The sequence below is a fragment of the Vipera berus genome (genome assembly GCF_964194415.1).
Source record: "Vipera berus genome assembly, chromosome: 1".
Classification (NCBI taxonomy): domain Eukaryota; kingdom Metazoa; phylum Chordata; class Lepidosauria; order Squamata; family Viperidae; genus Vipera; species Vipera berus.
In genome coordinates, this window is record NC_138202.1 from 264,519,287 (window position 1) to 264,546,125 (window position 26,839).

Sequence of the window (26,839 nt, forward strand, 5' to 3'; positions counted from 1 at the left end):
CATTGGTAAAAATGTTATCATGAGAAACAAAGGCACTTTTTTAAAAAAAAGTGTATTCTTTCTCATACTTTATAAATTCTTTGGGGAAGTATATTTCTAAAAAATGTAAAGCTCTGTTGACTTTTGTTTTATGAAGGACAAAAACCAACCATGATAACATTCCTGTATGGTCATGTATTTAACTGTGGCACACCCTCATGTGAAATCCACTTCTAGCAGGTAAATCATTGCCTGGGATATACACATCCTGTATGTATGTTTATAAATTCTCTTAATCTCTTCAATTTTGGGTAGCCATATCTTAAGTTATGTATCGTTCAGTCACCTTAATCTGTCGAGAATGAGTAACAACATATGGAACGCAATACATTATAAGCATCAAGATTAGAATTTATAGTTCAAAGGCATTAATGTTAATATTTATCTATCTATTGCACTTCAATATCCTCCTTCTTAATAAACATTATTTAGATGAACAGTAAATAAATTTCCTGGCTTATATAATATTGATCAGAGATCTTTCTATGACAAGGAGCATGTTTTGTTTTCTAGTCAAAGAGTCACACTTAAAACTTTGAACAACACTTCAAAGTGTACCATAGGAAAATAAATGGCCCAAATGTATATTTCAGTATAAAATTAACTTACATTAAATATAGTCAATGAAATTAGTGCCAATGCACTTAATGGTTTTTCATTTCCAATAAGTTGGGGACAGGTTTGAAGAGTGTTCTGGGACCCAAAGGCTTTCAGAGACAGCTCTTGGACTATATGTACCCCACATATTTGTTGACAAATCCACATAGTTCAGACTTTGCAATCTGGCATCCACAAAGTAGGCTGATGTTACAGGTAATAACTGCCTTGTTTAGCAACCATTAACAGTTATGACAGTAATGAAAAAGTAACTTTACGACCAATCCATGCATTTACAACTTTCATAGATCTATGCAGCATAGGAAAGCTGAAATAAGATCGTAATCACAGTTTCACTTAGTGATCTCTTCACCTAACAACCAAGTTAAATGGTCGCTAAATGAGGACTATATTGTCCCAGTTGTGGTCACTAAAAATGGACTATACAAATCCCAGAATTCTTAGCCACCCATGAAAAACTGAGTGAGATGAATATCCAGTGCACTTGAAGCATTCTGAGTATTCATTGATAGGTCTAAATTGCTACATGTGAATACCTGATCGTGATTGCATATTACATCTTACATTGTCTTATGTTTATTAAACAAACATTGATGGGGTAATTATTTTCTTTTTTAAAAAAAATGAAACTCATTAGTGTTAAAAGATGATACATAACTCCTCAGGATTACCTTTGATGTACAGAAAAAAAGAAGAGACACGGCTTCTTGCAATTCTTCACTTTCCTGACATTTTATTTTATTGGGAAGTATCGCCCAATAAAGAAAGCTATATCAAATCATTCACATTATGTTCAATAAATATATTCCTGGAGATAGCCGGTTACTGAACTAGAATAAACAAATAGATGCCTGCTTAATGTTAATAGTGCCTATTACACCACCACATCATATCCATCCTATGACAGAAAAGTACAGTTGAGGATGTTCTGAACCAATGAAGAAATACTTTTATTATTTTTTTAAATAAATGTCTTTATTAAGAAAATTGGTGCTGGCTCTATCACGAGCGACCCGAAGAAAATAATAATCCAGTGGACCATACCAAAGGCACAGTGGTGTTTATAACAAGAACTGCAGATTCAGTCCCTTCCAACAAAATCAGTGAGAACACAAAGCTTTCTGTCCTATTAATTTTGCTGCAGTAGTTCTCCTTTACTTAAGAGAAGCAGAAGGCTAACTCTGTAGCACGATACTCTTCAATGGTGCAACACATCTAAGTCTCAAGTGAATTCAACGTCCTTTGATTCTGCTGCATCTGAATATATTACAGTGTTGCAGTCTCTTTATAAATTCAGAACTTCAGCCATTTTTTGATTTTATAATCCATTCGGCATTTGGGTTCAGCTGATATAAGTCCTTCATGAAAGTGTCATCATCTAGGCATCGTTCACCTGTCATGGAAACATATTATACAAACACTTAAAATACCAAATAAGGATTTCAATGAATGATTTTCTTAAGAGGAAATTTCACTGAGCAGGGTGGATCTTATTTCTGTCAAAGTCACAAATCAGGCAAGACACCAACTTGGACTGTAACTTCAATCTCTCACGCTATATAAGTGAAACATTTTAATGCAATTATTCCACTTTTAAGGGATGCTTAACTCTGGTTGATACTCCTGCCTGATTCTGAAATGGAAGCATTTAAGTCACTTTGCCGTACACGGAAAATTGCCATGACTACACCAGCCCCTAGCCACTTTTTCAAAACAATTGTGGCATGTGCAATATTCCTCAATAAGTGGACTGGGAATCTCCCCTTCGCACTCTATGCATGCTTTCTCCAGATGGTATAATGATCCCTGTTTACCCCATTGTCCAGGAGCTAAAACTATTTGCTCAGGGAAGCAGAATCCTAATCCATAAACATTTCTTCCCTGCTGAATAATACAGGAACCGAAAATAAAATTCTACAAAAGTCCTTTTTTTTACATACTGCAATGTTCATACAGGGTCCTTGCTGGGGATAGAGCCTTACAGATACATAAAATCAACCTGTTCTGTCCTCTCCCACTGAGTAGCCTCATAGAGGCTCAAAAGTCCAACAGAAGCCAAACATAAGCTGAACAAATGAAAATCGGACTTCTAACAGTTAACTCTCTCCAAAGTTTATATCAGACAGCAATGTTGTAATTACCGGGCCATGTTCCCAGGTTCTTGGCAGATGGCCAGCAGCTTCAGAGCTTAGATACAGACACGCAGACATGCTACAAAACTCAAACGCCAACAAATTGTCCACCATGCCTGTCCTGCGCAGCCACACCCCTTTTATACTCTGTAGGGTGTGGCCCTACGTCTCCCGGCCACACCTCTTGGGACATTGCAACAATTGCTGCTGTTGTTGACGACGTATTCTACGTCTCTCCCTTGCATCCAAAAGGGGCTCTTCCTCGGTGCTGCCGGCCTCTGCCTGCTGTTCTGCCTCCCCCTCTGTTTGGCTAGGGTCCATAGGCACATCAGCCACAGACTCACCAAGGAAGTCGGCCCCTCCGGCACGCCGCTCATGCCAGCTTCCTCCTCCTCCAACTCATCCTCCGAGTCGGTATGCCATGATAAAGCACCCTCCAGGGTCGGGGTCACAACACAACCCTTGGCCTTACCCACCTCAGAACAAAGTCATGTGACAAACCACAACAGCTTGTCGTAGTTTAGACTCCCACAGGTTCATCTTTCTGGAACCAGCTAATATCATGGGCAAGATTAAAGTTGTGCAATCATATACCTACAGTACTGTCATTTAAGTGCTTATGTGTCCATCAAGAAAAAGGTTTTAGCATGGCTCTTGATAGGTTTAATTTCCATGGAGAGTTGACAGGAAAGCACATGATTTCCTGAATATTAGGGAAGGGGATCTTAACAGTAGAAACAATTGGTTAATGAAATTAATTGCCCAGAACAAGAATGGATGACCATTCCCCAAATATATTGAAGTAGAAGTTAAATAGCAGCATGTCAGGAATGCTTTATTTTGAATTCTTGCACTAAGCAGGGTGTCACTTCTGCCTCAATGATTCTAAATAATCTGGTAAGGAAGGACAAATAAACCACCCGATTTGACCTTTGTAACTAAGCAAAGTTAACAGCCTTACCAATATTTCCTCCTACTTCATGTAAAAACAGCTCTTCTTTCTTCAAACCTTGTACATTTCCACTGGCAAAATAAAAGTTAAGAAAATGATCAGTCATTATCCCAAATAATTTCCAACTGAAAACTACTAGTGTACACCAGAAAATGGCCTGCTGGCTCAGAGTTTGCAACTGCACTAAAATTATTTTTTTCCCATCTGTTAACTTACTGCAATAACACATCACACTTGAATGATTATGGGAAAAGAAGCTGTTTGCTACCTTGAATTACAAGAGAGGAAAATCAGCTGGAAAAAAAATCCATATATTCACAAAGAAGTAATCATTCTGCCTTTTTTTGAAAAAAAAATACCCAGGATATTTTATTGCCACCTTTTGACTGGATATCATTATTTGACACAAATGCAATTAATTTATATTCATGTTTATTTACATACTTCCAGCATTATAGTGTATGTTCTGAAATTGTTTTGAGAAATTGAAAGGGCAAGTCATCTATTATACTTAATGACTGCCTCATTTAATGGCCTTTGAAGGTCTGAAATGGTATAGGGTTTCCTGCCTTAGCAGGGGGTTGGACTAGATGACCTCCAAGGTCCCTTCCAACTTCTTCTTCTTTTTCTTTTTCTTTTTCTTTTTCTTTTTCTTCTTCTTCTTTATTCTTATTCTTATTCTTATTCTTATTATTATTATTATTATGTGAAGTATCCCTGCATTCGCATGATTCCCAATTCGTGGGTATCTACAACTGTCGCGTGATTGTCATTTGCACATTTACAGCCAACTTTCAACAAGCAGAATCAATAGAGATGGCAGCAGTAAAATTGCAAGTTATAGTCACATATGTCTCACTTAAACACCCCAGGGGGTTCATTTAATGACCATGGCCAAAGTGAGGCTGTAAGTCGGTCGTGGGCATGATGTCTCACTTAATGACCATGAGACTTAGCAACAGAATTGCCAGTTCCAGTTGTGATCACTAAGTAAGAACCACCTGTACCTCAGGGCTACCTATACACATGCCAGATTTTATGCTAAAGCAAGCTTGGCTGCCTTGTTTCAGAAATGAAGCAGGTCGTCCACTTCCATTTTACAAAACCAGCAATGGAACTGCATAGTTAAATCCTGGAGAGCAGATTATTATTTGTACTCTTGGGAATCTTGTAATATTTAAGGTTATGCAGCAATTTAAAGATCTAAGAGACACTAGAAATGGACGCTGTATATTCACGAGAGCAACCTGACACCCTGTGATGAAGTAACTCTTCCATAAAATAAGGAGTGTAGATCAAAAGATCCCACTGCATGTAAAGAGGTCCTTCTCATGTTTCCCAGGAGAAAAGCGGAGCATTATTGGGGATACCACAGTCCCGCTTTAAAAGTGTGGGTATCAACAGACCAAGGCAAAAAGGAAAGTCTCCTGTTTCTATAGTGGAACATCTCGATTCAAATGCCTGCATGAACTCATCACAAGTGAAAATTAATTCAAAATCTGTTTTGCATTGGCAGAATTATTCTTAAGGGGTTAAAAAAAATCTCAGCATCCTCTTTTCATTAATGCTATGCAGAAAAAACAGCTCAGCAACATTGGTGCAATTCTTCAGCCAGGTAACATTTTAAATATAGATGAGGTCCTACAGTGGATATCTTGGTGATTCCTTCCACATGCCGTGCCAACAGCCTCCTTAGATGAACTACTGACCATACGACTGTTGTTGTTTTTTAAAAAAAGTTTCTTTTTATTGATTTTTTTTTGCCTTACTTGCAAGGTCAGTCATTGATCCTCTGGAGAAAATTCATTACCTCAGTCCATCCCCTCCTGTGGCAGAATTCAAAATTAACATTTCATAAAATGGCGGGCTTAGTAGACGGAGAGAGAAAGGCAGACAGGCTTGTACCTTTTCTGGCTGAGGAACCTGGCAATGATATCACCAGCTTTTAGCTCTCCCGTCAGCTGAATTGCCATGGAAACTTTGGAAAGATGAGGTGCTTGAACCCGTATTACTCCCTCTGGAATATCGGCCTGCAATACAATAATGAAATTGGAACACAGCACCTTGCAGCTGGCTTTCAGAAGGTTTTCCAAATCTGTGCAGAGTGAATGAGCATACTGCAGATTGAATGCTCAAATCTGGCATTTTGTCCTATGAAAAGCAGAAGCTATCTGTTTCCTCATCTATAGTGCAATTTACCAAAATTCAAATATTTTTAAATTCTCTTTTTCAGAGCAATGGAACATACTTATTCACAAATAGGATGATGGATTTCTAACCACCAATTTAGAAGCTACATATTAAGAACCTGCATTTGAGCTAACACATTTATATATTAATAAATCCTGTTCTGTAATGAAGGGGGGCGGGAATCCTTCATTTCAGAATATTACACTCTTAAAAAGCACTTGTGGATCAAGTTTTAATTTTCTAACCAAATGCCATTTCCCCTTCTGATAGAGTATAATAATTCCAAAATATCAAACAATGTGTGATTTCAAATTTCATATTCAGAAAGAGGTTATCTTATATTCAAGTAAAAAAGAAACCCACTGTTTAAATTTCAACATGTGCCACACAGCATTTTATACAAATGTAAGATACAGGGCATAACTGTAAAGAATCACTGCGCACTACTTTCATCCTGGTTCCACATGTCAGAATGTGAAAGCAAGCACTGGAACAGGTGTAATCTAGATATTTTAATGGTTTAAAGATATAGGTAGTCTTTTGAGTTACAGCACTAATTGGGCCTGGAATATCCTACTCAGAAATTCCACTAAGCGATATAATTGTACAACACCGTGTCACGTGACACATTGCTAGGCAACAGCAAAGCCAGCGGTCCCTACTGCTGTCATTAACTGAATCCCACTGGTTGTTAGGCAAGGACCCATCCCAATCCTAGTCATTCCCTCCCAGCCTCAGGCCTTGTAAGATAAGAGACTGCTTACACTTCACAGCTGCCCCACCTGCCTATGTCTCCCCATCTCTGCCCTTTGGTCACCTTGCACTATACCAGGGGTAGGCAACCTCGGCTCTTTGATGACTCATGGACTTCAACTCCCAGAATTCCTGAGTCAGCTATGCTATGGTGACTCAGGAATTCTGGGAATTGAAGTCCATGAATCATCAAAGAGCCGAGGTTGCCTACCTCTGCACTATACTGTCTCTGCCCTGCTGGCCCTTCTGCCCTACGCTCAGCTCACTCTATCACCCACCCAGCTCTTGCCGCCCTGCACTTGCTCACCCTGACATCCTGCCAGCCCTGCTGCCCCCAGGTCAACATAGCCATCTTTTCCCCACAGCTGAGGTGCACCAGGCCTGGTCCCCTTTTTCTTCTATTTGGAAGTGGCACGAGCAGCCTTGGGAGGAAAGCCTGGCACAAACAGCAGCTGCCTTGCATAGGGCCAGGCCAGGTGTTCCTCACTGGCATCAGAAGAAATAAGGCAAAGAGCAGCTAGGTGTAGCAGGGCGTGCATAGCACAGGGTAGTGGGATGGCTGGGGCTTGGCAGTATGGTGCCGTGATGGCTGGCCACAGGATGGGGCTTGAGGCAGCATTTTTCAGCAGTGGTAGCTCTGGGACTGAAGTAGAGCAAAGGCCCCAGCCTCTATTACAGCCCTGTTGCCGCCACCACTAAGTACTACTCTGCAAAGCGGCCAAAAGGGCAGAAATGAGGGAGGGGGGAGATAGGCAGGTAGGAAGCGTTGAGGTATTCCCAAGATTGTTAAGTGCAGGCAAGTTGCCAAGTGCCAGAATTGTGATCATATGATCACAGAGGCATTAGCAGCAGCCATAACTATGGAGACTGGGTGTAAGTACCATTTGTTAAGCACTACCATAACTTTGAACCGTTGCTGAATGAATGGTTGTAACTTGAGAACTACCTATATAGGAAAACTGCTTCATTGAAAGAGGGCAGTTTCCCCGCAGCCTTGAAAGAAGCGGTGGTGAGACCCCTCCTCAAAAAGCCTTCCCTGGACCCAGCTGTTTTAAACAACTTTCGCCCGGTCTCCAACCTTCGCTTTCTTGCGAAGGTTGTTGAGAGCGTAGTGGCGCATCAGCTTCCTCTGTTCCTTGAAGATACTGATTATCTAGACCCGTACCAATCGGGTTTCAGGCCCGGACACAGCACAGAGACGGCATTGGTCGCTCTGATGAATAATCTCTGGCGAGCTCGGGACAGGGGTTATTCCTCTGTCCTGGTCCTATTAGACCTCTCTGCGGCTTTTGATACCATCGACCATGGTATCTTACTGCGGCGTCTCAGGAGATTGGGAGTGGGAGGCACTATTCTTCAGTGGTTCTCCTCCTACCTTCTGGAACGTTCACAGTGGGTGTTGGCGGATGGGCAGAGATCGACCCCGAGACCTCTCATTTATGGAGTTCCTCAGGGGTCGGTCCTCTCACCTCTCCTGTTTAACATCTATATGAAGCCGCTAGGTGAGATCCGTGGTTTTGGAGTGGGATATCATCAGTATGCTGATGACACCCAGCTTTTCATCTCGACCCCAAACCACACCAGTGATGCCCTCGACGTGATGTCCCATTGCCTGGAAGCGGTCCGGGTCTGGATGGGGAGGAACAGGCTTCAACTCAACCCGGACAAAACTGAATGGCTGTACATACCGGCATGTCAGGAAATTCAGATTATTCCATCTCTTAATATTGGGGGCGAGTTATTACCCCCCGTAGATAAGGCTCGCAATCTGGGTGTCCTCTTAGATTCACAGCTCTCCTTAGAAGATCATATAGGAGCTGTGACTAGAGGGGCCTTCGCCCAGGTTCGTCTGGTGCGCCAGTTGCGACCCTATCTGGACCTGGATGCCTTGCGTACAGTCACCCATGCACTTGTGACCTCTCGTCTAGACTATTGCAATGCTCTTTACATGGGGCTGCCCTTGAGAACCACTCGGAAGCTTCAGCTGGTACAGAGTGCAGCTGCACGAGTTCTTTTGGGGGTCTCCCAATACTCCCATATTACACCTCTGCTCCGTGAGCTGCACTGGCTTCCAGTTGCCTTCCGAGTGAAATTCAAGGTGCTGGTGATGACATACAAAGCCCTACATGGCATGGGTCCGGATTACCTACGGGAGCACCTACTGCCGGCGTCAACGTCCCTCCGTCCTGTACGTTCCCACAGAGAGGGCCTCCTCAGGGTACCACCGGTTAGAGAATGTCGGCTGGTGACCCCCAGGGGGAGAGCATTCTCGGTGGGTGCACCAATCCTTTGGAACCGCTTACCGGCTGAATTCCGGATGGCCCCCGACCTCCGCTCCTTCCGGCGTGATCTAAAAACTTATCTATTCGAACAAGCCGGCCTGGCCTGATGGATTTGGGTTTTAAAATTATTTAACTAATGTATTCTTATTTTATTGCCCTGTCCACCGCCCTGAGTCCTTCAGGAGAAGGGCGGTATATAAATCAAATAAATAAATAAAATAAATAAATAAATAAATAGAAACAGAAATGTTATTACAAAATAGCAGAAATGCAGAGGACAGAAGTCAAAACATGGAGTTTCAAATTGTCTTTGAATTAAGAGTGAGGAACGCAATAACAGAATCATACGTTTCAAACAACAGAGAAACATGCAAATTTACATTATGTCCCAGTATGTATCTTTCTCTCACCTGGGTGGGCCAACTTTGAGTTGTCAAGACCCCTGCCTAATATGTTTTAGGAAAGTGAGAGCCGAACAAAGGGAAGATGATGTAAAGGGGGTAGGACCAGAACATGCAGATATGGACAGTTGGGATTGCTGCTATGTTTTCTCTTAAATTGGGAGAATTTTTGAAACAATTAAGCAAACTTTTAATAATAATTGAAGACCACAGCTGGGGGCCATCAAATGGCTATGTAACTGGGACTATCAGACTATCCACTCCTGCTCTGGGTCCACAGAATCAAAAATGACTATTTCCATCATAGTGAAAGACTAATTTGTTTTCAATAGAAAAAAAATGCTCAATTCTAAATGTGTCCACAAGATGGCTCCAGTCCACTAAGATTATAAATATTCAGTTAGAAAATGTGGAATAATTGAAAGAAAATCTATATTCAGAATAATAAATACATTTATATTTGGCTGGTTTTTTGTTATGCATCATGTTAATAGCATGTTGATATTTTAATAGATATCATTATCTAAAACTATCCAGATTTTTTTTAAAAAGTATATATTCTAGCAACAGTTTTGATTTTTAAAGATGACTGGACAGCTAAAGAAAATTGAAGTTTGCTTAGAACATACAGTATGTTTGCAATGACTATATTTTAAGTATTTAACACTGATTTTGGGACTGTACTAATAGTTTAATCTTTAACCCGAATAGCATAGTTGAGAAATAAAAAGACTTATTGTGTCCCGGGTAGCTGTATAATTCTTTCAGCTACAAGCAGATTATACCAACATTTCCCCAATTTCATAACTTCCAAATGTGCCAGTACTACAACGGCTCACAAGGTAAGGATTAGTTTCCCTTCTTTGTTCAGTTTAGGATGGCAATTTGAACTCTTAAAAAATGTAAGGAAGTGCACAGGTATGACTGAGAGGGTTCCAGTAAGAGCAACCGCAATCTCAGGCAATTTTCCTACAATTTACTACAGGCAACTTCTACAGGTTAAATACATGAGATACTCCAAAGAGGTACAACTTTTTTTGCTCCAGAGGTCTAGTCCAGGGGTCCTCAACTTTGCCAACTTTAAGGCTTATTTATTTATTTATTTATTTATTTATTTATTTATTTATTTATTTATTTATTTATTTATTTATTTATTTTATTTATTTTATTTAATCTCCCGAAGGACTCAGGGCGGTGAACAGGGAAATAAATACCAAAAATACCAAAATACAAAAATTAAAAACAGATTAAACCATAGTGCCCAAATACAATAAATAAATTACTTAAAAACAATAATTAAAACCCCAAACCCATCAGACCAGGCCGGCTTGTTCAAACAAATAGGTTTTTAGATCACGTCGGAAAGAGCGAAGGTCGGGAGCCATCCGGAGCTCAACCGGTAAACGGTTCCAAAGGTCAGGCGCACGCACAGAGAACGCCCTCCCCCTGGGGGCCATCAGTCGGCATTCTCTGACCGGTGGCACCCTGAGGAGGCCCTCTCTGTGGGAGCGCACTGGGCAGAGGGAAGTTGACGCCGGCCGCAGGTGCTCCCTAAGGTACTCCGGACCCATGCCATGTAGGGCTTTATAGGTCATTACCAGCACGGACCTCAACTCCCAAAATTCCTCAGCCAACAAAGCTTAGTGTTGCCAAAATGTTGAGGACCCCTGGTCAAGTCCACCTGAGTCCAGCTGAAGTGGGAACTGTGGATTTTTGTTAAAAGGTGTTTGCTTACCTCATTGCCGCTCTTTTGATCGCCGATACTCTTATCTTGCTTCTCATGTTTTTCTCGATCATAGGCCATTTTTTTCAGAAGTTTCCTCATGGCTTTGTCCTTTCGCTCCTTTTTCTGACTTTCAGCATTCTGCTTTCTTACTTGGTTCACAAGAAACGTAGGAATCTATGCAGACAGACAGCATGTTTTATTGCAACATTACTATTGCTCCCTTAAGACACTGGTAAACATCTGTTGGAAGCTTTCCAATAATAAAGCAACTAAAAATGAACAGCAGATGCATTTATGTTCAGTACCAGGGAAGTTTCCTATTTAAAATGAAACGTATTATTTCAGGGTCAAATTGCTACACACAGTGGAGTGATATATATTCTATATTAAGTACAAAGAATTTGCCTTGTGTAGTAACCCAAACTCCTCTAGCCAACAGCCTCGGTTCCAGATGCCATGGTGTCTTGCACCTGGCCTTTCTGTACAATTCACAATTCCACAAAAAAGGTAATACGATCCTGGGTTGTATGAACAGAGGCACAGAATCAAGATCACATGAACTATTAGTACCACTTTATAAAATCCTAGTAAGACCACACCTGGAATACTGCAGCCAATCATATCACAAAAAAGACATTTAGAGTTTGGAAAAAATTCAGAGAAGAGCAACTAAGATGATCAAAGGCCTAGAGACTAATACATACGAAGAACGGCTGCGGGACTTGGGTTTGGCTAGTCCACAGGTCTGCAACCCATGTCTCCAGAGCTGCATGCGGCTCTTTCAGCCGTCTCCTGTGGCTCCTGGTCCTCTGCCATGTGCAGTCCAAAAAAAAAAAGTGGGACTAAAAAAGTTCAACCAATCAATTCAAATATGCAGCGTAGGTGCATATCTCGCCTTGGCTCTACTCTTCAGTCAAACCCTGTTCTGTGCATGTGCGCATGTACGCGCATGCGCACATATTTTTTGCAGCTCCCAGTTTTTCCTTTTGTGAGGGAACCGGTTCCGAGTGGCTTTTTCACTGTTTCAGGTTGCTAGTCTAAAGAAAAGAAGAAATAGGGGAGACATGATAGCAGTATTCCAGTATTTGAGGGGCTGCCACCAAGAGGAGGGGTCACGTTATTCACCAAAGCACCAGAGGGCAGGACAATGGCTGGAAACTGATCAAAGAGAGAAGCCACCTGGAATTAAGGAGAAACTTCCTGACAGTGAGGACAATTAACCAGTGGAACAGCTTGCCTCCAGAAATTGTGGGCACTCCATCACTGGAGATTTTTAAGAAGAGACTAGAAGAGTCACTTGTCTGAAATGGTATAGGTTCTCCTGTTTGAGCAGTGGCTGGACTAGAAGACCTCCAAGGTCCCTTCCAGCTCTATTCTATTCTAAATCTCAAATGCAACTACTCCCATCATGATGAAACTCAATAAAAAAAGAATCTCATAAGCAAAAGGATTCAGCCACTGACTGTCCTTTTTCAAAACACTTTACATGAGTATATTTCTAGAATGAAAAATGTGATTGTTTTCATCAAGGACCATCTATATAAAGTATGTTAAATTCAATTAATAAGGTTATAGTTTCCTGTGAAAAACAAAACAGTTTACAAGATTGGAAGAATTATGTGAAGAATGAATAATCAAATTAAAGAACCCAGTGCATAATAAATTATTTTGTAAATGTTTCCAGGGGGAAAATAGATTATGCATTAAATAAAACTGGATTATTTTATTTTCTGGATTGTTGATTAATATAGTAACAAATAAAACCAACCTGTTTCTAAATTTGGATGGATGTTCATTTGGTCTTTATATAAATCAAAAGAAAAATGGCATCTTTTCCCTCAGACTCACATATAATTAATACAACATTTATAGAATTTTAAAAGGAACTGCATTGTCTCCAAGACAGAAAAATTGTGGCCCACTGCTTCTGTGATGATTCTTTCAGAGTAACGGTCACTTTTTAACAAAAGTAAACTTACAGTCCAAAGAAGATTCTGGTATTTAATCATAAAGCGCATGACATTTGCTGTCCCAGCCGCCATAACAAACTCGCTTTGTTCTGTGGGCTTGGCACCCAAGCCATGAAACATGAAGAGGTTTGGAGTTATAACCATGGCAACATTCTTTAGGTTCATCTTGTTTTTATCTCGAAGATCGATCACTCTTTGAAGAAATTCAAGCAGCACCTAAGAACAAGAGCACCATGTCAAAAGTAGCTGTATGGATAATCTTTGCATTCAAATAGCCTATTTAAAAAGGATGGCTAATTGCATCTATGGAGTGCATCATGTACACTTCTTTGGTGGTGTCACTATGTGATGCCCAACATCAAAATCAAACGTTTAACTATTTTAGTAATATGACAAACAGAGGGACAAAAGGAGCTTTTGTTCTAGAGCAGACATGTCAAACACAAGGCCCGGGGGCTGGATCCAGCCCACGAAGTGGTTTCATGTGGCCCGCGAAGCCATCCTGGAAACAGTGAGGGAACGGCCCCCACTGCCTTGGCCCTGGCCCAGAGACCCTCCTTCTGCCAGAGACCCTCAGATCTGTCCCACTCCTGCCCAGGCCCCCATAGGCACCCTTGATGCGAATGATGTAGAGCTGGCCATGCCCACCCAGTAGGCCATACGCACTCTAGCCATACCCACCCAGCCCCCTGAGGGCAACCGCAATGCTGATGCGGCCCTCAATGAAATTGAGTTTGAAACTCCTGTTCTAGAGAATATATGGATTAACCAATCACAGCAATTGTCACACTTATCAGATTGTCCAATTTTTTATTTATGCTGGCCTTGCAATGCCTATGTGCTTGCCAATTATTCTGCTGCACTCTGAAGCCCTTGGGTGAGTTATGCAAAAAAAAAAACACCCAATGGCAGCTAGAATGCAGGACCATTTTAATATAACTTCCCCCACCTCATCCCACAACTCAACATAGGAAATACATGCTGGAACTATCCTTTTAAGATTCTCTACTACAAGAGAATGGAAAGGGGGAAAAATTACCACCTTTTAAGATAATTGGTTCTGTCTTGTCCTTCCTGATTATTTCCTTTGTAGGCAAAAAAATATCAGGTTACTTTCTTTTTTGTTTACTGAATCTCCATATTCCAAACTGTACATCTTAATATTATGTCTCCAAAATCATTCTGATCCCCACTGAGCAACATGCAACAGACCTGGCTGCTCAGAACATGTAGTCATTTTTTTTTAATTTAACAAGTAAACTTTTATTCTGGAATCATCAATTACCAATTCTAATACTTAAAAATAAGAGCAACAGTCTAACCTTGAGTGTATCTCTATTTCCCTCCGGGAGAAGAAGAACCAAAAGATTCAGTGCTTGAAGCTGATGTTTCTTGGTTGGAAGCTCTGCCAAGGAAATGTGCAAGTATATATCAATTTTGGAATGATTTTGCATCTTCCTCAATGACACTAAAGGTAAAGGTTCCCCCGTACATGCGTGCTAGTCGTTTCCGACTCTAGGGGCCAGTGCTCATCTCCATTTCAAAGCCGAAGAGCCAGCGCTTATCCGAGGTCGTCTCCGTGGTCATGTGGCCGGCATGACTAGACGCCAAAGGTGCATGGAACGCTGTTACCTTCCCACGGTAGTGGTCCCTATTTTTCTACTTGCATTTTTATGTGCTTTCGAACTGCTAGGTTGGCAGAAGCTGGGACGAGTAACAGGCGCTCACTCTGTTACGCGGCACTCGGGATTCGACCCGCCAAACTGCCAACCATCTGATCGAGCAGCTCAGCGTCCTAACCCACTGAGCCACCACGTCCCTTCAATGACCTTACTGGACACAAAATTATATAATTAAACCTTTCTGAAATGCTGTGAAAGATTCAAATTATGACAATGGATTGACAAAAAGCTCCATATTCATGTTTTTCATAACTCAAGTACCAAGCGATTTAAGAGGTCTCAAATAATGGCAACCTCTTTTAGCTATTTTGTTTCATGGGGCAATACTTCCTTGATATAAAAATATGTGATAAAAGAGAACACCTTCCCAGATATATCTATCATTTATGCATATGAATTGGAGGGAGTTTATGATACTCAGTGAAATACAGCGGTCTTTCCTGAGCAAATTATTAGCATTAATACATACCAAATAAGTTGTGATGCAGATCCAGGAATAGCAAATTTCTGCACGACTGCTAAACTATCAGCATTGGAGCCAACAGCAATGCTATTATCAGCAGTGTTCAGGATGCTTAAAATTTTCTCAGCATGTATTTTGTTTAATATTTTTATGTACTGTATAACTTAGCTTTCAGGATAGAAACTACGCAAATTTGAAAAATGTCTGTATGAAATACGCACAGTAAATGCCCTTACCAATTACAGAAAATATCTACATGTACAAACAATGAGGATAACCATGAAGTTCTGAAAACCAGTCATGCAGACAGCGGGAATCAGATATAAATCAACCTTAAAAATGCTTTTACTCATTGCTTTTTTTCCTCACACTATAGATTAAGTCTGACAGAATGGTGCAAATGTTTTAGATGAATGTAAACAAATAACTATGTCTTAATATCAAATACTCAGTGTCTCCCTTTAATTCACTAAAGAACCTTATATAACAAATGCCGATAAGGCAATAAAAAGATAGCATCCATAGCCGAAACTAACATGTAACTCTAGAAATAAAAAGATCTGCCACACCCCTGCTTCCTCATTTGTTAATAATTCTCAACATACTACCAAAATAACTCATGATTTTCCCACAAAGTGTAGATCTCAAACAGATTCAGAAATTAGGTAGTGTATATAATTTTGTGGATCTGGAATTTGCAGAAAGCATCAATCTCGACTTACTCTGGGCTAGCCAGCTGCTAAGAGTAGAGCACCTGAGCCAATCAACATCCTCCTTCAAACTGGCCAAGACTATGCTGCCTCTAGAGCTTCCAGTCTCCTGTGAATAATAATTAACTTTAGTTCTCAAAAAAAGCAAATCAAATCTGTTCTTAATAGAAGAGAATATATGTAGCACAGGATTGAACTGTGGAATCCTTGGTGTAACAGCCCAAACTCCCACAAGTGAAGCTGAGTAAGAATGTTATTTAGATGAGCACAGACATGAAAATGAAGTAACCAGAAAAAAGAAAACAGACCATCCATACCAGGCATGTCAAACTGCCGGCCCGCAGGCCAGATGCGTCACACAGAAACCATGCCCACCCCATTGCCGGCAATGGGGGAAAAGTCACAATGTCATGCAACATCATCTGACATCGCAAGTTTGACATGCCTGATCTATACTATACATCTTCCAACAAAATGGATACCCATGTAACTTCCTGAAAAAGTGCTTAATGCTACCATACATCAAAAACATCTCAGAAATAACCAACATTCAATTACAACTGTACAGCATCACTGCAACAGACAACTAACTAAAGTTCTTTAAAACATCTTAAGTAAACCAAAAGACCTGGTAGCCTAAAAATTAAAAACAGGCATCATCTACATTCTTCAACATACAGTGTAAGGATTGTAACATCCACTTTGTAGGACAGATGGGCAGAAGACTAGCAGAGTACATACAAGAACACCAAGTAGCAATCAGAAGACACAACGAAAAGTCCTTAATTTCACAACACAACAGACTAAACAATAGCATTTTAGACCAAGCTAAATCCAAAAATGCTAGGAAATTCCTAGAAGCTTGGTATTCAGACAAATCAGCAGACACATAGAAATAAACCATACTTACACAGCAATCAAAAGAGACAATAAAAGAGCTAAGGAAAAAAAACATCAGAACATCTCTCCAGCAATCAACATCCAGATATGCATGGATTAACACTGAACAATCAAGCAATAAACAATAATCTACTCAAGGAAGCCAGGAAAAAACAGCACCCCCACCAACCTTGACAACCCTTCCCATAAACATAAACTAAAATCCTTTCTAGCATTGAAGATGTTACCTAGTCAGGTAATGAAACATCTAGAAGCAAGTAATCAAGCTCAAAGAGCACTAAAAAAATCCACAAATCTGTTTCTAGTTTCCCCTAACCCAACATATTCTATGCATTTATCCACATTAATTTGTGTAAATTTCTCTAATGATTTCCTATAGAGATGGTTGCAAAGAATGAATAAAAATATTAATAAATGCACTTGGAAGCCCAAAATCCTTCTGTTTATCATAGTGCCAGATAAACCTTGTAAACGACATTCTAGCAAACATTGTGAAGTGTGTTATCCCACAAAGTCCCAAGAGAGTTGCATGGCAATAAACAGTATGAGAATGCCATTATCCAAAACTGCACTGAAGGGCTTTGTCCCTAATTAGGCTGAGGGAAGCACTAAATGGGAGAAAGGGAAGAATTCTCTCCAATGGGGGAAAAAATACCCACAAATACAAGATGAACTCATTGGAATGTGGATTCCAGCTTCCTTTGAACCTCCTTCTCTGGAGGGAGGGAAAAAATGCAAACAGATTTCCAGTGTTAGTGAGTAACTGAAGTATCTGGAAAATCCTATCACATTAGTTGTGGACTGTGAACAAGGCTCAGCAATCGTCAAAGGTACGTGTAACCAAGAGAAGGGGTGGGGGGAAAAATCACTACGGAATTACTCAAAGCCTACAGCTGCCTGATCTTAACTTTTTCTTAAAAGATTTATCATTTTCAAAAGGAACCTAAATGGCCTCCTACAGGAAGTGTAAGAACATCTTATGACTCCCCAGCAACTCATAACTACAACAACCCTCAGCAGCCCCAGCCAACATACATTTTGTCAAGAGTTGCTGGGATCTGTAATTCTGTGTTATTTCCAAGAATTTATAACGTAGCACATTTTGTATTGCAATTAGTTATAATTGCAATTGCACTTGGCAAATGCCCCTGCCTATTCTATACTAACCAGTAAGGGGCATTTATGAATAGAGATAATTCTGTGCATCTGTTTCCAGATGTAGGGAGTTTTTTTGTTTTATTCTGCTGCTATTTCATGGGACAGTTAATATTCTTTGATTGAAGGACACTCCCTAATTCAGCAGAGGCTCCTTACAGTAGAACGAGGAGAAAGATCGTTTATGATGATTCCTCCTTCTGGAAGCTCCTAACTTTGCCTGTTAATCTGCTGCAGAGCGCTGAGGTCAATTTGGGATGTGGTACTGGACTTTCAGAGGAAAAGGAACAAATAATCAGAAGTCTCTTACTACTGGCTTACTGATCTCTTACATCATTCTGCTGGCTTCGAAGCCTATTCCTTCAGTGGACATTTAGAAACTAGAAGTCTGAGAGCTATAAAGATTAACTGCACACACTAGTTTTGGTGGTTGCCTAATCTATGCATCTTATAGGCTGGGCTGAGCCATGTTTATCTTGTATGCTCAGCATGTGACTTTGCATAATCTCCTAACGGTAAACCAAAAAAAATAATAATCTACTTACTCTGCACATCCTGGAAAGCCTTAAGGTACTCCACAGTGAATAAGGGTTGTGGCAATTCTCGGATGAAGAATTTTAGAAGGCTGGCTGCATCATGCTGTTTGACACTGTCCCAGTTGAAAGTCCCTTCGTAAAATTTTGATTCTAGCTCTTGGCAAAGGTTCTGTGTGACACAGGAGAAAGAAACACAAGTGCTGAGGGTAGCATTTCATATTTAAAAATACTGTAGTTTACAACCTGCATGAAAAAAATAGCGCATAAAATCTAACCAACTGTGTCATTTTTCCCCCCTCTTCTACATCAGCGTACCACTATATTTCCCAGGATTTTTCAAACATTGTACTAAAAAATATGTATGTTGTGTTTTTTGTGTATGCAATGCCATATGCACCAAGACTGGATTTTCATTTCAAGCATAGTGGATTTGCCTTTTCTTCTTCACAGTAATGGTGTCCATAAGAGGAAAAGGTTGTCCAAAAATCCTTCTAGTTAACAACAACAACAAAATACACACACTCTGTTTTGAAATTTAAAATCAGTTATGTGGAGATACTTCTGAATTCATTCCTTAAAATTTCAAACAATTAAAATGTGGATGGATTTTGGTACTACTCTAGAACAGGAGTGATCAACAGGCCACATTCTCTTAGGTGTATCTTCTGCAAGGCCACCCAGCAAGCAAGTTATGGGTGGGACCAGAAAAATAGCATCTCCACAAGGGAAGTTTAAATCTACAAGATAGTAGGTACAGCATCAATATCAAAAGTCCACTGCACATACAACAGGGACAAGACTTTGAAGTGCCTGATTACAGATTTTGAGACAGATTTTGGAGATATAGCTGGTCCCTATCTTTTTTTCCTAACTCTTCTTAAGACTTCCAGTTCCCTTTTTCAGCCCAAGCTTATTTTATGTTTGTGACATTCTGCTCCAAGCAGCAGCTGTATCTTTTAGCAGAAGTCTTGCAGGAGGCTTTTGATCTTAGTCCAAAGGGCATGTGTACAGTTTTCCATCCTGTGGGCAATTTGCACAAATGCCTGCCTGAAGCCCTAACTATCAAAACAGACAGTCCATTGGGACAAGATGGAGCAATGCTCCAACCTGATATAAAACACCTTTCTATGTTACGAAGACTAGTACCTCAATTATATTATCTGTCTTCTTTATCCCAGATCAAATCCTCCTCTGACAATATTTTACAAGGGATTTGGATGTAATTCGGGTGGCCTAAGAGAAGTAACTTCTGCCTGATGTCTCCTTTTTCAATATGTTGTCTCAAAGCTACTTGCTGATCCTCCCTCAAAGCACTGCATAAAATGCACATTTCATATCTTGTTTTAGTTCAGCCATTTGCCAGGTCAACAAGAATCCATAACTCACCCCCTTAGATTGTGCGTGCCTTTCTAAATTGCGTAACCTACTTGTCCAATTTGCAGTTTTTGTTTCGAGTTCACATTTTATGAATTTTAGAAAGCTAAAAAAATAAAACTGGTTTCAAAACATGACAGAGGATGATGAGTTATTAGAAAAGCAGTAATAAAACAACTGCAGAAACTTTGTGTACCCAGGGAGAAAGCAACAGTACAGAGGACAACATCTGAGTAAAATGACAGGGAATTGATTTCTTCAGCGCCACTCCTTAATTTAATTCAGAAACACCTTAAAAGTAATTTTATATATCTGTGTGCTTGTGTGTGTGTGTGTGTGTGTGTGTGTGTGTGTGTGTGTGAATGTAGGTGTACGGTCTTGATTTTCATATAATATCTATAGTTTTGAACAAGTCAGTTCTGAAAGTCACAAAATAAATTTTGACAAGCAACCATCTGTTCTATAGCTTCTACCCACTTCCACGATGTCGTTTAGAATGAATAGGTAAAAGTTAAGTGTTTACGGAAAGATCTGAGTTTGAGTCTTGCTACTGAGCACACCTTATCAAATATAAACAAAGAACAGAACACTGGTAGAGAACACAGCACTATTTTCCTAAGGTGAAGGGCCATTTTACCTTTACTCTAGCAGCAACTCCTGGTATTCGAAGCAATCCTTCTGTTTCCAGTTTTCCCTCTTCTATCTGAGAAATGAGCTGAACATAAAAATGGAAAACAGCTCAGGAACCAGACATATCATGAAACAGTAAAAAGATTGTTATTGTCATAAGAATTTCAACATATATGCCTCCCTTATTTCATGCTTCTTTTTTTTTAGCAATACCACAACTACAGGATGTCTTTAGGCTAAATAGAGCCTAAAGACACATGTGCATAAAGTGACATTTATCCAGAATCAATTTGGAGAAGAGCTAATACCTCACCCACCTCACATCACGGAATATGGACTTTATTCATCGATTTCTGAAATTCATATCCTGCTTTCTGCTTTGGCCTCCTTCCCATTCCTGACTCAGGTAAAATAATTTATTGGGATGGAGTAGAAATCTGTTTGCATAGATATTAATCAATGGAAAAAACATTGATATGCAGAAGAGAATCTCAGTTCAAATGTACTCCATCAAATGCATTTAGTCAATTGCACAACAGGTTTGCTCCATGAGGCTTCTTGCTAATGATGGCTTGAGTGCAGAATTTTTATCTTTAGGTATTAGCCCAGGGTGGATGTATCAGGTAAAAATAAAATATTTACACAGAGACAATAAGAGTATTACCCAGCTTATATTAGTTCTGGATATTGCATCTAACTTGATGCGAGTTTACAAATTTCTTCTTTGTTTCATTTATACCTGCCAGAGTCAATCAGCTACTGCCAAATGCATGATGAAACAGGCATGTTTTCATTGCCTTGAGGAATGTATTATTACCATATGAAGCTCCAGGGAAAGCATGGGGGGGGGGAATGGAGGCTGAGAGAGAAGATCACAATTTGCCCAAGATCCATATAATTCAGGGAAATGGGACTGCCAATTGGGTCCTTGAGGTACCCAAACCAACTAAGGCAAGGCAGTGTATGATGTAACCTGGTGCTAGACCATGTATGGCTTTATAGTAGCAGCCAACTTTGAATTAGGCCTGGAGGTTGTTAATAGTTGATGCAGTGGTATCAAAATCAGCGTGACTCTGCAGTGGTGAGATGGTCCTGCCAGTCTAATCGCTACATTTGGATCAATTGCAACTTCTGAATTTTTCTCAACAATTGTCCTATAAGAGTACACTGCAGTAATCTAATCACATAGTGTCTAAATTGTATTATCATCACCTGGACACCATGGTCCAGGTAGGACTACAATTGGTGTTGTAGCCTAAGCTGGGCAAAAGTCCCTTCCCCCTAATTCCCCTTTGCTATTTAAGCAAGATGATGAGGGCCCCCACTTTTCTCCACTCTTTTGTGCTACAAAGGTTAAGAAACATGCGTGTGATTTTGGTTTAGTCTGAAAAATTCTGGGAAAATCATTCTCAGATAAGGCACAATTATTTGTACACACAATTGATGATTGTGTGAGCATACAAGAAAAGAAGGTAAGAATAAGAATAACTTATTTAACCTGCCCACTGATCTACAGAGAGCAGAAAGAATTTTATCAAGGCTTCAGACATAAAAAGGGGAAGATGCCATACTTAATAAAAACATTATGCTAGATAATAAAATATTAGCTATTTTTTTTAAGAAAATCAGTATTACATACAGTATCTTTCAGGGTTCAATCAACAAAGCTCAAGGAAGTACAGTGAAAGGACACTAGTCAGCCTACTTACTTTTTGAAAGATAAGTGGTGTCCGGATACCTGGAACTCTCTTTTGATCATGTTCTAGCAAAACCAAGAGTGGAACACCAAAAAGACCAGATTCTGTATAAAAGGCGGGGGGAGGATTCATGAAGTGGTAATATGAAAGCACTTTAAAACAATATTTTCTTTTTATTTTCAAAAGTTACTTTCAGTACAGTCCCATTACAAAATGATCGTTTATCAAGACTAAAGCCCACTGAACATGCAGTTAAAGAGAAGAAAAAGTTATTTTCTGAAAATATGCAGGGAAAATACTTTGCATATAAACACAGGCAAAGGGCTAAGAAGGAAGAGGGAAAAAAAATCCTTAATTAGAATTAGGCATGGACTATTATTTCAAATACATAAACTTCTTTTGTACAGATTGACGTCAGAATATATGAAGTTATTTATATACATCGAAGTATCATTGATACTATTAAGAAGGATCGTATCCAATTCTGTCCATCTGCTGATTTTCCTGAAGCTTTTCCATGTATCTACCAAGCGTGGGTAGGTCAGCATAAATGAAAGTCAGGAACAAATAAAAAGTTTCTTAAGTAGAAATCAGTAATACAAATCTCCAAAGCTAAACACTGATCATTATTAACAAAAAAATCCTATACTTACTTATTATGAAATACACTGTAACTATAACAAGGGGAAAATATTTTAGAAACATTCCTAAAATGTGTTACTAGAGTTATTTTCTGCAAGTAGATGAAAATCATACGTACTCAGATCTCTCTCTCTGCGTGGCTTTTACTTATTTAGTTCCAACCTGGCATCTCTACTGAACTACTTCCTGAATATTTTGGCACAGGAAACTATTTGATTAACTGGTAGCATGTTTCAATTCATGGCAGCTAACAAAAACATTTTCCTTGTTTTAATCTATTTAATCCATCATTTCAAAATTAATTGTGTATTTCTTTTTAACAAAACATTGCATTTGAGAAATTATTGAACACTGCCTTGAAATTCAAATTGAGGTAGAATATTCATACAGAAGCACGCACAAACAGAGGTGTACAGAGAGAGAGAGAGAGAGAGAGAGAGAGAGAGAGAGAGAGAGAGAGAGAGAGAGAGAGAGAGAGAGAGAGACACTTCATTCAGGCAGACTGAATCAAGTTGATCTGATAATTTTATTTTATTTTATTTTAATCCCATTTATATCCCGCCCTTCTCCGAAGACTCAGGGCGGCTTACAATCTAAAGCACAACTCAATGTGCTTAGCAATAGCCTTCCTTCTATGTATATGTTTTTAATCCACCTGTCTCTGCAGGAGTACATCAACATATGAGACTAAACAAAAGATACAAAATTAAAGAAAAATCTAAGAAGGCAAAGTTAGAAAATAGTGAAACTCGTTATAGAAGTTATGAAAAAACTGTTTTTCTCTTTCAAAAGGCTTTATCTTTTAATTTTCCTTTGTAAAATTAATTTCACGGCTGTTTCAAGCTGCAATCCTATAGCCTCAGGTCACTGGTAAAAATCCATCTTTGCCGCCACAAGAAATTTGGGTATGTTGGCCATCAGATGAAAGGTGAGGTGAAGAAGTCATATGACTCACTTTGGAAGACTCTGAAACTGTGGTATCCAAACTTCTCTCAAACTGTCCACTATATATCCCTGACATACAGAAAACTTGAAATTAACTCTGGAGAACTTAAATGACGACATCAACATTGAGTAAGCATTTCTAGATACATGCTGCCTACAGGCATACAATCTCTTTTATAGGTTGGTATTTTGTAATAGGGAACACGATGGCTCAGCACTTAAAGACGCTGAGCTTGTCAGCTGGAAAGTTGACAGCCCAGGTTCAAGAGCCGAGTGCTGCGTGACGGGGTGAGCTCCCGTTACTTGCCTCAGCTCCAGCCCAACTAAAGGTTCTAAAACATGGAAATGCTAGTCACATGACCACAGAAGTATTTTCAGACAATGCTGGGCTTCCTCAGCTAAGAAACAGAGATGAGCACTGCCCCTTAGAATCAGATACAACTGGATAGGGGAAACCTTTACGTTTATCTTGTAATAGTGAAGGGTCTGCATATCCCAATGAGGCTATGAGCTCTGTTGCTGAGTGGGTTTTATTGTTTGTAATTTAAAATTTATAATATAAGACCACCCAACAATGACTTTGGATGGCATATAAGGTATAAACAGAAGCTTGGTACATTAAACCAGAAAAAGAAAAGATGATTATAAAAGGGGAATAGACATACAGATAGTCCTCGACTTATGATCGCAAGTAAGCCCAGAACTTTGGTTGTAAGCTGTTGTAGTCATTAAATGGATCACCCACTACTCCAGATAACACAGAGAGGTGCTATTCCAGAGGTGCCACAACTCAGAAGGCATACTTCCAAGACTCTATCAAATGGCATTGCTTGACAGATGAATTCACCAATGCCTGGACACAAACACAAGCCACTCCTGCAAAACCGTAACCAATCCAGAAGCGTGCATGGGTCTAACAAGAGGTAACTAGGCCACAATACATTCATGCAGTATTTATGTTGTTCTGTATCATCAATGATTTTTTCTTCTTCTAAAACTTCCAAGTGCTAAGCCTTTCAGATGGTTATTTCATCCCTGCCTGATGAGCTCAGCCATAAGGGACTGCTCTCAGCAATCAAAAAGTCCTTCCTGAGAAACTTTCAAAGCTTCTGAAGGCTAGAAACTGTTTAAAGAAAGTGTGAATGTAAAAAAAAAGGGGAATGGGGAAGCAAGAGAGAGCATAAAGAGCTAGTTTACAGAACAGATTAATTACAGAGTGATCATCCAGATGGGTTTCAGGCAGGAAACATCAACTTATGCCAAAAACAAATATAAAACATTACCTCCTCCATCTTGAGGATATTTATTATTTAATGCACAGCTTCAGTGTCATCCTGCAGCCTACCTACTGTCTGATCCAGCTATGGTTAAGTACATTTAAGCATATTTAATACTACAGTGGAAATCAGCAGAATAGAAATGTGCTTATCTCAGCCAAGGTTTTCCACCAACTAGCATCTTAGCCTTGCATATCGTAGATGGGGAAAAAAGTAAATATCTCCCTCAACTCGTTAGGGAAGTGTCACTTTGCTTTTCTGGTAGTGGGGAAAATATTTGCCATTGCACAATGACCTTCTACAGTACTCCGTTCTTATTTCTCAGTGTATACGCAATGCAAACTGACCTTATCTCATTATTCCCCTCCACTGACAATGTTTACAAATTAAAATACTCAAATAGGTATCCGAACACGCATTTTGCAAAACAAACAAACCAAAACCAAAAATTCAACAAACTCACCTTTCACTTTAATTTTTGCTGCTTTTTGTGGTTTCAGTTCAATTCCAAGTATGTCAAAAAGAGCTGTCAGTTCAATCAGGGCCAAAGCATGGATTTTCTTCATATCCTGAGGTGCAAGATCTCCAATTTTTGTTGTACCTGTTTTGTCCTTCGGAAATCTGAAGTTCTGTTTAAATGCAGTTATGTGAACCCTTAACAACTTCATTAAAAAAAAACACCCCAGGAAACACTAGAACTAAATCTACATTTCTGGAAGTGCAACGGGCATGGCTTTAGGCAAAAGTATTTATTCTTTTGGGACACTGCCTTGAACAGTGAGCCTTGGTGGAGCAGTGGGCTAATGCCTCCTTAAGTAACACCAGCTGCCTGCAATTAGTGCAGGTTCGCATCCCACCAGGCTCAAGGTTGACTCAGCCTTCCATCCTTCCGAGGTAGGTAAAATGAGGACCCAGATTGTTGGGGGCAATAAGCTGACTTTGTAATAATGCCGCTTGGGGGTGTGTGTGAAAGCCCTAATAAGCAGGCATATACATAGAATGAAGACTACTGCTAAGCTTGTAAGCCGCCCTGAGTCTTCGGAGAAGGGCGGGATATAAATGGAATAAAAATAAAAAATAAAATAAAACAGGTGAGGGCCTTGAATGTGGCAGAGAATTTCTATATCTGGAAGCCCATTTGAAGTTAGGAAATCTGAACAGAAGTCATTCTTGTGTTTGCTTAAATGAAAATGCACTCTTGGTGCAAAGTGGAGCCCTTCAGAGCTGCCATGGGAATGCACTGTGGTCAGAGAAAGGAAAAATGGGAATCCTACTTTAAAAACATTGCTGTCTTGAAGAGAGCTACAGTTTTTTATTATAATACACGTATTTCATAAATCTCTGATTAGAAACTTCCCTTCCCTTTGTTCCCACCATTTATAATTTAATTGGTGTCAGTTATGCAACCTGGAACAATTGAAGTTAACTAATAACCTTTAAGCAGATTTGTGGTAAATTTAGCATCCTACAGGTTGTTTAGCAACTTTAAATGTTTTATAATTAAAAAACCACCGTCCTCTTCCAATGACAGGCTGAGGAAGCAATATTATTTTTTTCCCCAGTCTGAGTTGGATACATCTACTGTAAGTACTGTAAGCAGAAAGGACAATACAGTAAGAACCAGGTTTCTATCTGGTCTCAAACCTTCTCTGTCCAAAAGCCCTGGGAAAATTGAAATCAGTGAGATACAGGTGGCAGGAAAAACAAAAATGCAAGCATCAGCAATAGATTATTTCTTTGCAGTGCTTTTTGTTCAGTTGTGCAT

At 39.7% G+C, this 26,839-nt stretch overlaps 1 protein-coding gene across 2 annotated transcripts in view; it reads right to left on the reverse strand.

Annotated features, from left to right (window-relative positions):
- Positions 1-1,605: 1,605 nt before the first annotated feature.
- ARHGAP18 (Rho GTPase activating protein 18) overlaps positions 1,606-26,839 on the reverse strand; it is a 70,428-nt gene continuing 45,194 nt past the window's right edge. For both annotated transcript variants that reach the window (XM_081314124.1, XM_081314125.1), the window contains exons 6-15: positions 25,538-25,703; positions 22,223-22,314; positions 20,521-20,598; positions 18,519-18,678; positions 14,386-14,468; positions 13,073-13,279; positions 11,103-11,267; positions 5,647-5,771; positions 3,751-3,812; positions 1,606-2,050 (exon numbers count right to left, since the gene is read on the reverse strand). In XM_081314124.1, coding sequence (XP_081170250.1) covers positions 1,959-2,050; positions 3,751-3,812; positions 5,647-5,771; positions 11,103-11,267; positions 13,073-13,279; positions 14,386-14,468; positions 18,519-18,678; positions 20,521-20,598; positions 22,223-22,314; positions 25,538-25,703 — 1,230 coding nt within the window. In that variant the 3' untranslated portion in view covers positions 1,606-1,958. The remainder of the gene's footprint in view (positions 2,051-3,750; positions 3,813-5,646; positions 5,772-11,102; positions 11,268-13,072; positions 13,280-14,385; positions 14,469-18,518; positions 18,679-20,520; positions 20,599-22,222; positions 22,315-25,537; positions 25,704-26,839) is intronic.